The 17273-nt window shown below is 40.5% G+C and overlaps 1 protein-coding gene and 1 pseudogene across 3 annotated transcripts in view; one reads left to right on the forward strand and one right to left on the reverse strand.

Moving 5' to 3' along the window:
- On the forward strand, positions 1-11938 carry tmem86a (transmembrane protein 86A). 2 transcript variants are annotated; one of them, XM_085281732.1, is made up of 4 exons: positions 1-32; positions 1071-1203; positions 6787-7051; positions 7349-11938. In XM_085281732.1, the coding sequence occupies exons 2-4, from the start codon at positions 1183-1185 to the stop codon at positions 7774-7776; spliced, it is 714 nt and encodes a 237-aa protein (XP_085137858.1). In that variant the 5' UTR covers positions 1-32; positions 1071-1182; the 3' UTR covers positions 7777-11938. The 2 variants fall into 2 exon arrangements, with proteins under 2 accessions (XP_085137858.1, XP_085137857.1); XM_085281731.1 differs by having other exon boundaries at positions 12-32; positions 908-1203.
- LOC146569430 (immunoglobulin superfamily member 22-like) overlaps positions 11923-17273 on the reverse strand; it is a 19132-nt pseudogene continuing 13781 nt past the window's right edge. Inside the window, exons 15-23 of the transcript XR_014893259.1 lie at positions 17179-17259; positions 16793-17094; positions 16454-16617; positions 16137-16258; positions 15397-15728; positions 15132-15302; positions 14669-14950; positions 14296-14593; positions 11923-14198 (exon numbers count right to left, since the gene is read on the reverse strand). The product of XR_014893259.1 is annotated as an immunoglobulin superfamily member 22-like (transcript). The remainder of the gene's footprint in view (positions 14199-14295; positions 14594-14668; positions 14951-15131; positions 15303-15396; positions 15729-16136; positions 16259-16453; positions 16618-16792; positions 17095-17178; positions 17260-17273) is intronic.

Here is a 17273-nt window from a genome sequence, read left to right on the forward strand (position 1 = left end):
GGAAGCTTGGTTAAGAAGGGAGTTGACAATCGGTGAGTAGCAGTATGTCTTCAAGCGGAGAAAAAATGATAGATAAATAAAATATGTTTGCTTTGAGGGTGTTGATAGAGAAGTGTAGAGAAGATCAGAAGCTGCACTGTAGCTTTGTGGAGCTAGAGAAAATGAGAAACTGGTATCACATAAGTAGTCGCAGAGATGCCTGTGAAGGTGGTGGAGAACATGTATGAAGCCAGACTGTAGTGAGGTGGTAGGGGTGATAGATGACTTCAAAGTGTGGGTGAGATTGTGATCTGTAGTGAGAGCAGGTGGACAAGATCCTGGAGAGGTGGAGGTATGTTCCAGGGAAAAGAGAATGAAAGTTGGAACAGAATACATGTGTGAATTAGAGAAAGAGAGGTGTTACAGTAAATGCAAGAGGGTAGAAGTAGTGAAGGTGGACTAGTTTAAATACCTGGGGTCAGCCATAAAAAGCAATTGACAGTGCACAAGAAAGTTGAAGAAGGGAGCGCACACAGGTTGGAGCAGGTGGGGAGGAGTGACAGGAGTGGTTTGTGACAGTAGGACAGCAGCAACAGTGAAGGTTGACAAGAAAGTAGTGAGGCCTGTCATGGCGTATGGTTTGGAGACAATGACCTTAAAGCAAATCGAAGCAGCGGTTTCTGTGATTTGGCACTAAATAAAACTGAATTTAATTGAATTAAAACAAAAAAAAAAAGAGGAGCGTAAGGTGTCAGAGTTGAAAATGCTCCGGCAGAAAAGTGGTTATTAATAGCTTAATAGCTTTCAATTCATCATCCATACAGCAGTAATGTTTTCTCATCTCTAACGCTCAATATGATCAATTAACGCTGAACTGTCAATGTGCAATCAAAAACCAAGCTCGACAAATCAAGCTCCATTTCCGTAGAATGTAAATAAAGGCCATCTGCTCCGGTATGTAAAAGGAACCCCGACTCCTCCTATCAGGGCGTCGCCTGACGCCTAATCCCGCCCTCTAAGACCAGTCTCTGCACCTATTGGTCAACACTGAAAGGCCTGTCACTGCCTCTCTGATGTCGGACCGCCCACAGGATCGAGGACAAAAACAATCGGCATCTCGCCTTCCTCAGTAAAACATAAACAAGAAGACTCAAACGAATCAGTGTATCCTTTTTAAGCGGCACGGGCAGCACCGAGGGAGAAATGGTTTCTCCAGTAACAGTGGTAAGTACCAGTTTCAAATGGCCATTTAAAACATTCAGGAATAAACAGCGGCTAGTTAAGCTAGTGATACAATAACGAGACTTCCGAAGATAACATCCTTAATGTGTGCATTGTCGACTGCCTCGAGCTGCTATTCAAGCATTTACTGGGGCATTTTCGTTGTTATTCATATCTTGTCATACTTTATCTCGGAAGGCCAGCGCATGCTCTCTGGTTCATTATTTAATTGCCAGTAAATAAGCGCGTCTGCTAAATGAAAAACCGTTCGGTCAGGTGCTCGCGGTAACTCACGCAGCTATCTCATTTTCTCGTCATTAAATAGTGTCCCTCTGTATGTGTTTGTGCAGACACAAGGCAGAAACTTTCTTGTTTCCGTCTAGCCGTTTCCCTTTTTTGGCACAGCAGCGACGCTGCTCGCTTGTTCCTTCTCGGTATTGAACATACACAAATTTCGAAAGGCTATCCCTGACAAAAAAGAAAAAGCTGTCATGCCACGACCTTTTTTGTGTTTTTTTTTCCCGTTCCTTACCCTCCAGTAACGCATGCGCCGAGCTGTGGTCGATTCTGGCTTTCTTTTCATCTCCCTTGTTGTAGCTGTGCTTTATATAGAGTTTATTGTTTGGCGTATCTATTGGCTCAATAATGGACCTCACCTGGAAATCGTCCATTTTGACAAAAAGCTGATAACTACATGAATAATTTAAGCAGGTGGAGCATCATCTTGCTCTAGCAGAGCTGCTATGAAATTTTACCCCCTTTGCTGGGGCCATGAAGGACGGTTCATTGTAAGTTGGCCTGTAGAAAACCCGGGTGTGTAAGCCTGTGTGGAGGAATGCCTGCCATACAGACTAGTTTCCTTAGTGATGAAGATACTGTGCAGGTCCTGGTTTTCCTTTATTTCTATTAGGGTCCCAACATTGCTGAGAAAAAGATGTATGCTTTTATTCAGGGTTGTTTTTCTGATGCTGAAAAATTATAATATATTGGTGTGTTAGTGTCTGATAATTGCCAGTACCTGTTCAGAAGTAAACGTGATTATTGTCCCACTGGAGGCTGCTATTATTCAGTTTTACTTAGATGCAGTTCAACAGTTCCTGCTTGATTCTTTGGTATGTTTTTTTTAAACACAGTACTACACTCAGTTTTACAACAGTGAGCAGAATGTTGTCCTTATAAGGGACTCTATGAACATTTTTAAATCTAGATATGTCAAGGAACCATTCAAACAGGCAGAGCACATGCAGTCTGAAACCAATCTGTACTGCCCAAAGACTTTGACTCACGTTGCTTGCCTTAACTTGATTTGCTTATTTTTGGCTATATTGATCATCTGTAGAGGCATCAGCACATCCAGTGCCCACAGTGGGGGGGATTTTGTTTTGTTGTTTTTTTTTTTTATCAGAAACTGAAGTTTTTACTCTTACGTCAGGAACTCAAGACGTCATACAGTGCAGCAGTAAGGTTGTATTCCTTTCTAGTCTGCATCCCCAAATGTCTTCAAGTCATCTTTGTTGAGCTAAAGCAGCTCAAAGATGGAAAAAACAGAGTTGTGTGATGCTTCGTAGAAATAACATTGTCATAAGACTCACATGCCAGCTGTGCAGACTTTAGAGGCGCCATATTTCTGTACTTCAAAAGGACACAAAAAAGAAAGAACAAATTGTCTTTTCTTTGGTTTAGGATACGAGGTGCCTTTTAAAGGTCAGTCGATGTGTATTGACTAATCATGCAAATATAGTCAATCATTAACAGTATTATTGTTTAACAGAGGACAGGAGCAGGTGTGTGTAGCTGTTCAGCTTTATATGGTCCTGCACTTTTGCAAACATCCTTTATTTATAATGTGATCATTTAGACAGATAAATGATGACGAAATGATTCATTTTCTTTGCTTCTTAAGTGAGGTATTATGTTCTCCTTTTTTTTTCTGGCGACAGCCGGCTATTACAGGACTAACAGCCATCGCTAATGTCCCTGTCTTCAGTGCTCCCACAGACAAACTGACGCCTCCACGAATAAGAGTGGACTGGTTTACAGTTGAGATGATAGTGTGCTACATAACTCCACCAATTTCAGTCAAGTACAAGAAACTGAACAGGAGAACAATGCTGATCATCTGAGCAAGAAACCCATTAAAACTGGTATAAAGCAGTTTATGGATTCCCACAAGCAATTATGCTTTCCTGATGGAAAAATTTGTGCAATCACATTTTAATGGGGGTGGGGAAATATTACAGCAGCAATTGTTTAGGATATGACAGAAATTAATACTTGAACTCCTGATACTATCATAATCTGGATTCATATCTAAGTCTGCAAAATGAAACTTCTTTTATAGAACACTGTAACAAAATTGAAGCCTAATTGTATTAGAAGACTTAAAGGATTATGTTATAAATGTTTCAAATCCTATTTTAGTTATGCCTTTCTCCTTCTTAAAGGATTTTGTTTAGCGTGTACATGCCATGATTGGATGGCAAAGAATAAAAAACGAAACTGAAAAATATCTCAAACCCAGCATAGAACAGACTAAAGGTTATAGGAGTCACTGACTTCCTCCCAACTTCCTTTCCTTTCTTAAGTGCCAAACCAATCATTAGTCTTGTCTGTAGATAGAAATCAAACTGACACTGCCTTATTGAGCATAGTAAACTGTTTTCACTGGACCTTATTTAATAAGAACTAACTGCTATATGTGTAATGAGAATACCTAAAGTCATCCTTGAGTCCCAGGAGTGTAACAGATATGGCATGTGGTGTTTTCTTGTGCTCTGTCCTAAAGTAAGACAACCCTGGCTTTTTAAGTAGAATTTTCATATCGGTTAGTCTGGGAGTGTTGCCAGGGCCGTCTCCTTGCCTCGCCACCTATGTGGCCTTAATGTGATAGATAGGTTCACTGTACAAGTACAGCAAAGTGGATAATGGAAAGGAGTGCATTAGTTCCCATTATATACCTAGCCCTGGTTTGATGGCAGTGGAAAACAGCATTACACTTGTACCTAGAGGAGACTGATATTAATCTTAAATGTATTGTGAAAGCAGAAAACAAAACTGCTGAAATTTATCTTAATCTTGTCAGAGTGAAAAAGTGGCAGAGCAAGTATTGTTACTTCTCTTTTTGCCATTTTGGTAGGAAACCTAAATATTCAAAGAAAAATGACTGAAACAACTTTTATTTTTACAGGATACATCTAACTAAAAGTACTTTATAACGCAAGAATTTGAAGTAATAATCAGGGGTAATTTTAGTATTGTAATCCATATGCTGAAGCGGCTTAAGAGGTGAGTTTAAAAGTAAATGTCCAATCTTGGCACGCAGACCACTAGGTATCCAGAAGCTCTGTGTGCGTGTGCTAGGTATCTTCATACACTCTGCAATCACATCTTAAGGATATATATATATATATATATATATATATATATATATATATATATATATATATATATATATATATATATATATATATATATATATATATATATATATATATATATATATATATATATATATATATATATATATATATATATATATATATAAGCTAAAACTTATATTGTGACTATGGAACAATATCAAATAATGTTGTGTATGAAGCTTTAGTAGGTCTGCAGAGCTCCTGGGAGGATCATATAACACATGTAAGCAGTGGATAAACATATAGCTAACTGAGTGCTAAAACACACTCCTGGCATATCTACCTGATGGAAACCTGTTTCCAAGCAAGGGCTTTCCTGGAGACCATATAATTCAGGAAATTTAGACAGATACATTACTGCCTTTTTCCTCTATTGTCTCGTTCTCAATGGATGTCCTTGCACCACACAAGCCCTTGGAAGTAATGTGTTTGTTGCATCCTCCCTGAAGCAGACTGTTGATTACATTTAGAAAAATGGTCAAAGTGCCTTCCTAGTCTGGCATGCTTTCAGGGAACATGCAAATGATCTTCTCAGCATCCTGCTTTTAATACTGGAGAACCCAGGCAATAGTTATTTTGCTGTCCTACTTTTAGCTCAATATGGTCATGACTGTATGAACTTGTGCGTCAGATCCCTGTTGTTTTCCTGCTGGTAGTCTATCAGGTACTCTAGAGTAGGTTTGGTGTCACCTAAACTCGGTCACTTAAACCTCACCCCCTTCTTCCTTCTCCATGTTTCCGCGTGCTTCAGCACAGAGAATCGTCTGATCATTAGGGTTTTCCAGTTAATATTGTAGGGGTTTACCTTGCTATATAAGTCTCATTCATTCTACTGTTGTTGCAAATTGGCAGTATACAACTAAAATTGAATTAAAATAAACTGAACACTTCAGTTGATCCTGTACTGTCATTTGATCTGTTACTTTTTTGAAGAATTGTGCATTTCTGGTCTGTTCCTTTCTACCTTCCTTCACAGAAATAAACTGTAAGATCCTTCAGTCTCTATCCTACTCCTCCTCTGCTACTGCATCCAGCTGTCATCTGAATGGTGGTACACCAGCTCATTCACTGTTTGTTTGTTTGTTTTTTTTGTTTTTTTTGTTTGTTTTTTTTTCCCCCTAAGGCTTCTTTATTTGTGCTTCTTCTTATTTTCCTTTCTCTTTGTCCTAGTTGCCCTTTCTTTCCTTTTTTTTCTCTTTTGAACTTTGCAACCATGCCAGGGCTTTTTTTGGGGGGGTTTTTTTTTGGTTTTTTTTTTACATCATTTTGCTTACCACTGAATATATCAGGGTAGGATGCAAAAAAACACGCTGTAAAATAGCCCTTTGGGACATCAAACCAGCAGTTCTTGCCCAGTCTTTTGAAACTTTTCCTTGCTGCACTATAACCCATTGTTCCTCCTCTTCTTCCCGCCTTATTCATATACTCTTCTCTCGTCCAGCGATCTCACCTCTAGTGAACCCACACTCAGTGCCTTTCCCTTCCACCTCACCCACTTTCTTTTTTCTTTTGCCTTTTGATCCCACAGGCCTGCCTCAAAAGTGATTCTCAGAATCACCGGTGGCTCATCATTCCAGGGGTTTTGTGAAACTTTTTCATACTCTGGATTTGTATGCGTGTTGTGTGCCTCATCTATTTGGACAAAAATAAATATGACTGGTAACACAGTTGGAAAGAGGAACTTGAGTGATGATTACACTTCACAGTTCTCAGTAACTTCATATACGAGGAAGAAGGTAAACCAGACGAGAAAGAAAAACAAAATAATAAAATTAGTTGCAAAAAGGAGAAATTTAAAGGTTACTAGGAGTCACAGTTTGGGAGCGTTCTCATTTCCTTCGACAGCCTTTTCCCACAAAGTTTGGTTTCAGTGACACGTGTACGTATGGCTGACGGCAAGAAACTAATGGCCACACAAAGTCAGCAGTTTTAAATCTCACTACTTGTTTTTTTTCCCTCCTTTATTCACAAATATAACACTATGCAGCTCAAACAGAAAATGCATCTATTTTAACCTCGTAAGCCCCAACGCCCCCAGATACGGGGGCAAAAGGCAGGACATCAGGTAGGCTTGGGGCTTAAGAGGTTAAGTCGATGATTATAAGAGCATCACATGTATTTGCAACTATATTTCAGTTATTAATGTAACTATTCATTTTACTTTCAGGTCAAGAGTGAAGGCCCTAAATTGGTGCCATTCTTCAAAGCAACCTGTGTATACTTTGTCCTGTGGCTGCCCACCTCAAGCCCATCTTGGTTCAGCGCCTTGATCAAATGCCTGCCCATCTTCTGCCTGTGGGTGTTTTTGCTGGCTCATGGCTTCACCTTTCTCTGTGCTCACTCCAGTGCCCGCAAGATCTTGGCTGGTCTAATCTTTTCTGCTCTGGGTGATGCCTTTCTCATCTGGCAGGAGCAGGGCTACTTTGTCCATGGTGAGGAAAAGCTCTGCATTTTAACAATTATCTCATCAGATGTAATTCAACCATATAACAATAAATGTCTAGGTGTGTCCATTTAAAAACATCTCTGTAAACAGCCATCAAATATTAACAGACATAACCCCTGGTTCAGGAATTGTTTTATCACCTGACTCCCCCTGGCTTCTTGGCCTTTTGAGCCCGTTGAAAACATTAATCAGAACCATTAGAAAGACTAAATAAAACTCAATGGAAGCAACTTGTATTAAAACCTAATTATTATGATTTCATGTATTATTTAATATTCTACAGGCCTTCTGATGTTTGCCATTACCCATATACTCTACTCTTCTGCTTTTGGGATGAAGCCCATTAACGTGCGTGCTGGGCTGGTGATCACTGCTGTATCCTTTCTGTGCTATATCCTGCTGTACCCCTACCTCTCTGGCCCCTTCACCTATTTGGTGGCCGTCTACATCGCCCTAATTGGTTTCATGGGCTGGAGGGCCATCGCAGGTTTGCAGCTGGCGAATGACCTGTGGACCTGGACCAAGTTGTCTGCCTGCCTGGGTGCCGTGCTCTTCATGGTCTCCGACCTCACCATTGCAGTCAACAAGTTCTGCTTCCCTGTGCCCCATTCGCGAGCCATCATCATGGCCACCTACTACGCTGCCCAGATGCTCATAGCACTGTCAGCTGTTGAGTGCCAGGACGTGGAGGTGGCCAGGAAGAGAACATGAGTTGCAGCAGTCTCCAAACCATGTGATTATGGACACATCTCACTGCCAGGTTCCCAGCCCCCAGCCTTCATCTCAGTGTGGTGCTCAAACACCGCTGGGCCACTACAGCCTTTACATCACCCTTCTGCCCCATTAGCGTTGTAATCTCACATGTGTCCTCTAACCAAGAAGATACAGTAGTATTATCTTCTGCCTCACCCAACAACAGTCCTACCTGCCTCCTCTAAAGATAGAATGGCTTTCAACCTAGTTACAAAGGTGATAAGTGCAGTAATATTAACCTGCTATGTAGAGAGTATTACATACTTTTAACTGGCTAATGGAAGCATGTCACTGGGCACCTTCAAGGAGTGTGTATGGGAGAGCAATGGGGTCTGTGTGCGTTGATGTATTTGATTTTTACCTCGCTTGGCACACAGTCCTTTCACACACCTCACACTCCCAGCACAGACGTATGCTTTATGTTGTCCAGCATTACTATTTAACATTTAGTTTGTTATTTGTTGTTGTTTAAAAAGGGAGGGTTTTTTTTAATACCGACATACATATTTTTTCCATTCTCTGTTGCTCTGTGTTCCCCTTAATTAAGGGTGCTATTCTAAAAGCTTGTCCAAACCTGTTTTCGTTATCTGCCATCCCCTTGATATTATTTATAACAATCCTGCCCCTCTACACTTTCATAAGTCATCATCAACGTATTTTTTAAAGTATTTTTTCTTCCATGATGTCCTCGAATAACTAGATGCACAGCTTAAAAAATGATAAAAAGTAAACCAATAAGGCTGAAATTCAGGGAGGGAAATTTGGGTGTCAACAAACCAGTGTGTACTGTAAGTTTCATGACTGAACATTTATGTTGGATGGGGAAGAAGTTTAGCTTTCTCCTGAGATTCACACTGCTGTCAGTGTCCTGCTGTCACAAAGAGAACACACTAAATACCATAGTCACAGCAGACTACTGCACACATTATTACTTGCTGTGTAGTGTGCACCTGCTTCTCCTTTTGGTGTTAAGTCCACCAGGAATTTGTTTTCCCCACCAGCAGCTTTTTAAGAAACGCAGGTGCAGATGTTACCACGTACACACACCTGACACCCACAGCTCCTGCTGTGTTAGTTATTGGAAAAAGTTCATGGGGATCTTATTGCTAGAATGGATCAGCTGACATGCGCTTATTTGGCCTAATAGCAATGTTATGAAGACTGAAAAGAAGGGCTATGTTACAGGATGGAATCTTTTTGTTTATCAACTCTGTGTGTGTCTGTCAGGGCCCTGGGAAAGGGCTCACTCGCTTATAATGAAATGCACGCATACATGCACAAAAGTGTGCGCTTTGTCCTTAAGGCAGCCAAAACAAACTGAAAAACCAAAATGGGGAAAAAAATAGGGAAGACAAGGGAACTGGCATGTCATGTGAGGAAACAGTTATCCCATTATTCCCAATAATTCCCTCTCACAGGACACTTCATCAGCTTTAATCCTGCAAAATCCGCCACAGCTAATCCCTAACAGGCTGGCTCCTATTTTGTCTTTCATCTCTTACATATTTCTGCTTCTCACCTCTCGTTTGTTTTGTCCCCTGCAATTTTTATTTTATTTTAAAACTCAGTGTCTTACTGAATATTTAAGAATTACACTGCAACTTTTTCTTCAGATGTCTACACTTGCACGTGTTTTTGAGCGTCTGCATATGTGTGAGAGTGCGTACACTGCTTTTTTTTTTTTTTTTTTTTTTTTTTTTCTTAGCTGTTGCTTAAACATCTGTGTGTTCTTGTGGCAAATCAGAACCAACTCAAGGCCCGAAATGCTGTGAACCAACAGAGTTTCTATGAAGTACACACACTACTGGGTATTTTTATTGTATTATCACAATGCTCTTAAAACCATCTTCATGCCCATCGCCTCTTCAGAACTGCAGCTTTGTAACAGACTGCAGATCTACTGTCAGTTAAGAACTTTAGGCTAGTTTAATAATGAAACTCTCAGATGTGATGCTGTGTATATATTGTTTATGAAGCAACCGTGGAAAAATACAAGCCCATGTTATGGGTTTCTTCTGCTGGGTCATTGACCCCAACAGCTGTCAGCAGCTACATGCGCACAAAAACAAAACATACCACAAAAAACCCCACACACATTCAAACACTTCAAAAGGTGTTTAGGCATCACCTTAACCACCATGACAGATCTGCAGGCAGACAATGGTGTTGACTGTCATCAAGGTTTTTATCAATATCAGTATCGCAGTTTTGCTTTGACCAAGAAAGACACTTGGCACAAGTGGCTATTCTTGACTACTGCTTTGCCAGAAAGTTCCTCAATATTCTTTCAGCCTGTCACTATGCTTGTCAGCACAATGTTTCTGCTTTGTCAGTCAGAAATGTTCCATCAGTCTGGTCGTGTGACCACTTGTCTTCTGTTGCGTGTTTTAATTTGTCCTCCCAGCACTGCAGACTCTGACTCTGCAGTTCTCTCCCTGTTTTCATCACCGATGGAGCACGTTCTGTCAACAATTAATATCGGCCGCCTTTGTGCTAAAAGCCGTCCACCGAAGCTTGATAGCAGTCTTAAAAGAAAGTGGAGTGCAAGTAGAGATGCTAGCCAACACAGACTCTAGTACATGGCCTCAAGTAAACCATGCAGGGACTTAGTCAAGCAGTCTTACTCATCCTTACTACGTGGGCAATTTCTGTGGGCACCTCCTTCTTTGTCCTTTGCTACACAAAGCCTCCTGACTGTTGTTCCTACAGTACAGAGCATTTATTTTTGAAATATTTCTTCTTGGCCAAACGGTTTCTTCTCTAAAGTATCTGCTTTTATTTGATTTGGGCTCCAGAAACCAAGCTTAAATTATAATTCAAAACTGAACTCATTTGACTGAGTGGAACTTGTCAACATTAGAGGTTTCTCATGTGTCAAACCAGCTGTTGTTGTTTCACAGGTGACAGAAATCTCCCCCCCCACCACCACCACCACCACCACCACCACTGGTGCAGGATTGCTTTTAGCTTTTTCATTGAGGACGAAGGTTATTATTGGGTGATATTGTAGCTTGAATTAGATTACAAGGTGAAATATGACACAGAGGGGAAGCTGTTAGCTACCACCCTGTTCCCCCACAGATGGCAGGCCAGCAGGCGCATCAGTTTACCTTAGTCTGTCAACGGCCCGTTGTTCAAAGCTTTGTGTGCGCATATAAAAGGGACCAGAGAGAGCTGTCAGAGGTCTCCACAGTGAGTCCTGTGGTTTCACTTGGTCCTCTGAATAGGTTAGCACTTTTCTTTGATTAGAAGTTTTCTTGCTGAATTCTTTTTGCTGTTGTTTCTTGTGATTGTTGATTTGAAGACTTTGCTGCTAATGCACTGTGCTCATGATTACGAAGTGGGTTTCATTCAAAACGGATAGCTGTAAAGTTTGTATATTTATCATGCATGACTAGTGGGCTGATGTGACTCCTCCACATCAACACCAATGTTTTTTTGTTTTGTTTTTTACTACAGCTGACAGCCCTGCAACATCAGTATGAGCTTAAGAGAAATATGTGGAAATAAACATCTTTGTAAAATTATCCCCATATTCTGCACTTTTCTGTACCCAAAGTAAGGCCAGTTGATCTCTCCTTAAACCTAGCAGTGAAAGTGTTATTAACAAAGGATTATTGTGTACTGTATCCTCTAAAGTATATGCTCATTTTTCCTTTCATTTTTTTTCTCGAAAAGTTAGTGTTTTGAAAGTGACAAATCAGCATGTGAGAATCATGTGTTTTCTTTAAAAGACATTCATTTTAATTAAGTGTTACTTACCTTGATGTATAAAGCTTTTTTTAAAGTGTTATCCTTTCATTTGCAGAAAATGAAAACCCAAAATGTTTTGCCTGTCAATGTGGGAAAAGCCAAATTTGTTTCCCACAGATTATTTAATTCTTGTTTTAAGGTCCCTTGCAACGCAGAATTTGAATTCCGTTTATTGAAAGAATGTTTCACTTTTCTTTTAATTCAATGACGTGCTTTACCTTGTTGTCCTTGATTTTTTTTCACTTTATTGTGATTTCTTTCTTTCATGACTGTAGAGATGAAATAGTTTCTTTCCTGTAGTGAAACTGCTATGAATGTGAATAACTATTGGAGAAATAAATGCAATTACAATGCAAGTTCAGCAAAATGTGTTTTGTTTTTTCTTTGTTGTTGTTGTTGTTGTTGTTTTTTTTTTTTTTTGTTTCCTAGGATCACTGCATTGAAAATGTCAGCAGATGTTTATAACTCTTTGGTTTTTTTGTGTTTCTACTGAAGCTGATGGTCCTCAGCAGTAAAGTGCCATTACAGACAGAATGAACTGGAGGACAACAGAGAGCTCTGTTCTAGTAGCTGCTGTGCAGTATTGTCTGGCCGAGGGATATGTGCTTTCAACAGCAGTTAACCCTGTGAAAACTCAGTCAGAGTTCTACCGACAAGGCTCTCTGTTTCTCTTCCATTTCAGCTTCCTGTTACCTTACCTTGTCTGTATTTTCTTCCTCAACATGCACACAGACATCTTAAGAATTTTGTCTTGCTGAATCCGTGCCAGTTCTTTTCAAATGTGTCCCATTCATTTGCAGCCAAAGTCTTGCCATCAAAGAAGTCCAGTCTTCTAAGAAATAAAGTATCTCTTTTATGGCCCTTATAAAAACAGACCTCGTGAGACAAGAAATATACATGAAACTGATGAAATAATGTCACTCCTGAAGAGTGAAGAAAGTCCTTTTTTAAAAAAAAACAAAACTTAATCACATTAATGAAAATGTGATGCAATAAAACATCAAAGAAATCTATTAGAAATGCACAAGAATCAAGTTCCGTTTGAGCGCAGCAGCCTTTAGTTTCTTTGAAATGCCGAGACTAACCATTCAAAGTTTCACTCCACGGTATTTCAACTTTATTGTGGCTTAGCTGAATAGGGGAGAAACGGAAGGTACCTGTGACGTCAGTTTAGTGCCTTTTGGTGCTTAATTGATTTGAACCTGGCAGTCTGACTGCCAGTCCTCTGGTGGGTCTATACAAATGGAGTTGTGGGCGCCAGCAATAGTGACGCAAGGACAGAGAGGGGTTGTAACCCCTCTCTGTCAGGCTGGCAGCTCCTTACCAGACCACACTCAGTCTCAAGCAGCAGCAGTCCGCTCTGAGGTAATGTCTTTTAAAGAGACTGTCGGATATGCAGATTAAAAGTAATCTGGTATTTTTTAAAGCACTGGATTTAAAAGGAATGGATAACACTGTGGCTAAGTGGACGTTATGGTTGAAAGTAGAATCTGTTGGATTCATACACATCCTTTATACAGGCATTGCATTGTAAGGCAATACAGTAAGTTAGCATGCAAGCAGTGGCCAAGCAGCTGGCATGCAAAGTTGATCACCTGACCTCAAATCGGCTGCAGATTGGTGTCACTGGCCAAAAGACACAAAAAACTAAGCAAAAAAACCCAAAGCCAAACAAACCTCAAAACAAAAGACAACCAAAAACGAAGAAGTGAAAACGGATCCGTGCAGACTGTCCTAAAAATGTAGTTGTACCTGAGGCCCTGTAGCACTTTGAGGTACACAAGTTCTTGTTTTTGTTTGAAATGCATCTTGAGGCAACTTTGATTTTTTTTTTTTTTTTTTTTTTAAAGCACAGTCCAATACGCCAAGCAATGCTGGGTGTGCAAGAAAAGAAAGATATCTGACAACGGCTCCAGCCTGCCTTCAAGCACAGGTCATTGTAATTACATGATACAGATCCGCAAAGTAAGCTATGGGGATAAGTGAGCTTTAAATTGTGGCCTTTTGCATAATTGGCAGAAAACTATTCTCACACTATTGTCTGTTGTGGATGTGGTGCAACATGTACCGTGAGTTAATTTAGTTTCGTTTGAATCTTAAGGTCACACAAAAACTAGAGCAACAAACTGGAGGGTTTTTTTAAATAGGTGGCCTGATGCAGAGTCCCGTGAAACAAGCTATTCTGGAAGAACTGGACACCTATAAGGAGGAAGAAAACATTTTTTTTCTATTCTTTTCTTTCTTTCTTTCTTATTTTTAAGACAGAAAAGCATTTGTGAGCTAAAGATAAAAGACAATCTCTCTGGCTGAATGAGCTGACTAATGACGAGCAACCCCCAAACATACCAAACATTTAGCCACTCCTGAAGGAAGAGTGAGAGTCTGACCTCTAGTGTTTGCTAAAAGTATTACCAGAATTGAAAAAAATGAAAACAGAAAACTACAACATGCCTAACAGTTACAATCAGTGATATACAGAACTTAGTCAAACCAAAATGAGTGAAAATGCCACCAGCAATGTAAGAACAAGTGAAGTGGCCAATTATAGAAGACTCCTTCCAAAATAAGCATCTCTTTGTTTTTCTGATTAGTCAGGAAGCTCTCCAGCAGACCCTTGTCATCTTTATCTGAAAGTCCTAACATATAGATATATATTTAGTAAGGTAATATCATTATAAATTATTAATTATTTCACTCTCCACCCTCTCTCATTGTAGAACCTACCATACACTACTAGGTTACAGGTACACTTGACCATCCCCAGAGGGTTTTCCAGCACCAGAGTGTATTCTACATTGTCTTGAGCTCCACAAGTGGGGATGACTAGAGTGCACACTCCATTAACTGTGCGGTGCCAAAAGTGAGTGGAATCAGAGATCATGGATTCCCCTTGATACCAGCAAGCCTACAAAGGGGAGAATTTTTTTACTTGTGGGCAACAGAAGTAAACATCTGTGTGTACAAAGTTTAACATGACTTTGAGGTAATGCATATTCCTTCCCCTGAAGGCTGTTGATGCTCTCTTGGAAACACACAGCAGACATAAATAAATCTGAGTAAAGAGCGTGACTGAGACTGAGAAATACACTACTGTTACCTTTCTCCTTGGCGATGATGAAAGGTTGCTTTGAATCTAAGGGATCCCTGTCACCGACTGAATTCTGTGCAGTGACCCTAAAAATAGTACTTCCTTCCTGGAAGCAGTCCAGTAACAGTGTACTTGCTAATGAAAACACACTCGGTCACAGTAAACCAGGAAGCTGTACATAATGTGTTGCCTGATCCTCATCAGCCAGGTCACGGGTGTGATCCCATTGCAGAGCCACTGTGTCCAGGATCTCCTCCACCAACTGGAGGTTGTTTGGCGGTTGGGGAACATCTGAGTACAGCAGCAGGAGAACAAGAGGAAGAAATTACTGTAAATTTCTCTTGACAGATCTGGAAGTTTGTATAAAGCTATCAAAACAGCAAAAATGGATCTGAAGTGACTTCTTGTTACAGAATACAATCATTAAAGAAGGACAAAGTGGGGAGTAAATAATGAAGCATTCGTCACTTACCTATAACCTTGACATGGACTTTATAGTGAGCCTCTCCATAGTTATTCTTCAGGAGAACAGATGCCAGAGTCAAGTTGCTGAGTGGAAGAAGTGAATGACTGGGAGTGATTCTTGGTGTTTGTGATGACCTGTCTTCCTGTGGTGAGAATGCCATCTTGGATATAAATGTGTCTGACTGGATGTTTGTGGTTTGTGTTTCGAGGTACAGTTATTACATCCTCCTGAAGAGAAAGACAACTGTTAAATATTAGCCACTTTATTTCACTGATGAAGTCTTACAGTGAAGCTGAAGTCAAGGCAAATTGCCTTTCCAGCCTGGAAAACCACACGATTATGGCCAATACACCTTTTGCTAGCTCAGTGGGCTCCCCCACCCCTTTTTCATTGACAGCTCAGACACGGACGTGGTACCTCACCTGCTCCTGAAGTCCCACCACTGTGAAGGCAGTACAGGAGACAGGGATCTTAGTGGCTTTCCTCCACGTCTTAGCATCTCCTTGATAGGCTCATCTCCTTGGCATGGAGGAGTCCACTTTAGAGAAACGGAGGAGTTTGTGGAATCAGATACATTCAGGTTCCTCACTAGGCCGGGAGCTGCTTCAGGGGAAAATTAAATTTGTATACTGTTGAATAAATCAAATATTTAGGTACAGAAATAAAAGGAACATAAACTCCACATATATAAAGTGAATTGCTCAGGTTTTTTTAATGGCCAACAGGGGCATAAAAAAAGCAAAACCATACATTAGAAATGGCAAAACTTTACACTTAATTTTTGATCTGAGTAAACATTTTCCAAATTACTGGATAAGTTGCTAATTTCAAGTTTTTTTTAATACAGCACGGTATCCATTTAGAGTAAAATAGGTGATAAAGCAAATGACTAAATGGTTAAGACACAAATTCAAAACTCAAAGCTTCAATATGGGAGCCTACATACCGATGGGCTCCATCCTGCTGATTCAGGAAAGAAAATAAACAACACACTGTGAGGGGAAGACGTACGTGCTGGATTTTTAGCCGGCATGGGATTAGAAACGTTGCTGGGAGTGCCTGCAACAGCCCTGTTTACACTAGTCACTCATACCCCATATCTTCCACCAATCCGCACACCATGAAGTTGGTTTCTAGAAACAGTAATAAAGGCTTGAATGTGATAGATGTGAATGTAGCATCAGTAAGGAAGCTAGGTTAGGAGTCAGGAGTTATTAGATAAAATGCTAAAATGGGCACTTCGGCTTGTAACGGTACCACTGATTTCAATAAAAAATTTGCAGTGACGCATGAGATTGCTTGGCTTGGCACGCTGCTCCAAGCCTAACCAGTGAGTAGCTCCTTATGGATTTGCAGCCTTTATTTCTCCTCAGTTCACAGATGTAGCCGTGAACTGAAGCTCCTCCATCACTGGCTGGAGGACTCCAACTCACTGTCATGGTGTTCTTAGTTAAATTAGACACATGAGGCTGTGATGCTGTACCTGGAGGCTCTGGATAAGTGGATTTTAAACAGATGTCAATAGACATCTCAAATCCAGGATATGAAACTTTTAGCATGGCAATGAAGTGGAACTGCAGTGAACTGTAAACCATAAAGCATTTCTCTTTACCTTTCACCTCTAGTTGGACCTATTTGGGCTGATTTTGATCATGATTAGTGCTCACCTATGGGCTCTCCACCATGGCCTCCTCTGTCTCCAGAGGGTCACTCATTCCCTCTTCATTGATGGCTCTGATGCAATGCTAGTATGCATGGCCCTCCTCCACTTTATCATCAGTGAAGGCATTAATGCTACTATCCACTTCTCCAACCCTGTTCCAGGACCTCTTGCCTACCATACAGCGATCGATCACAAAACTGGTGACCTGCTTACCCCCGTTGTCACTTCGAGCCTTCCATTTCATCTTGATACACTTCTCTTACGGCTCAAGAAACTCAACTTTCCCTTGAGGAGGCTTTGGGCGGTCTAAAGAAAGCGATGTGTTAGTTAAATACAAACCTCCATTTCAAAAAGTGCTTTAAATTAATATGATTGTGTGATTTCATCCACCAATCACAATGAGTTGCACGTCAGTAACAGCAGCACCACAGTCGCTCTTGAGACAACGCATAAATGCGCCACTAATCTTCTCTCACGCATCAAGT

This window comes from Mchenga conophoros, linkage group LG7 (genome assembly GCF_057382185.1).
Source record: "Mchenga conophoros isolate Kocher_MC1m ecotype Shallow Benthic linkage group LG7, M_conophoros_male_GT1.1, whole genome shotgun sequence".
In the NCBI taxonomy this organism is placed as follows: Eukaryota; Metazoa; Chordata; class Actinopteri; order Cichliformes; family Cichlidae; genus Mchenga; species Mchenga conophoros.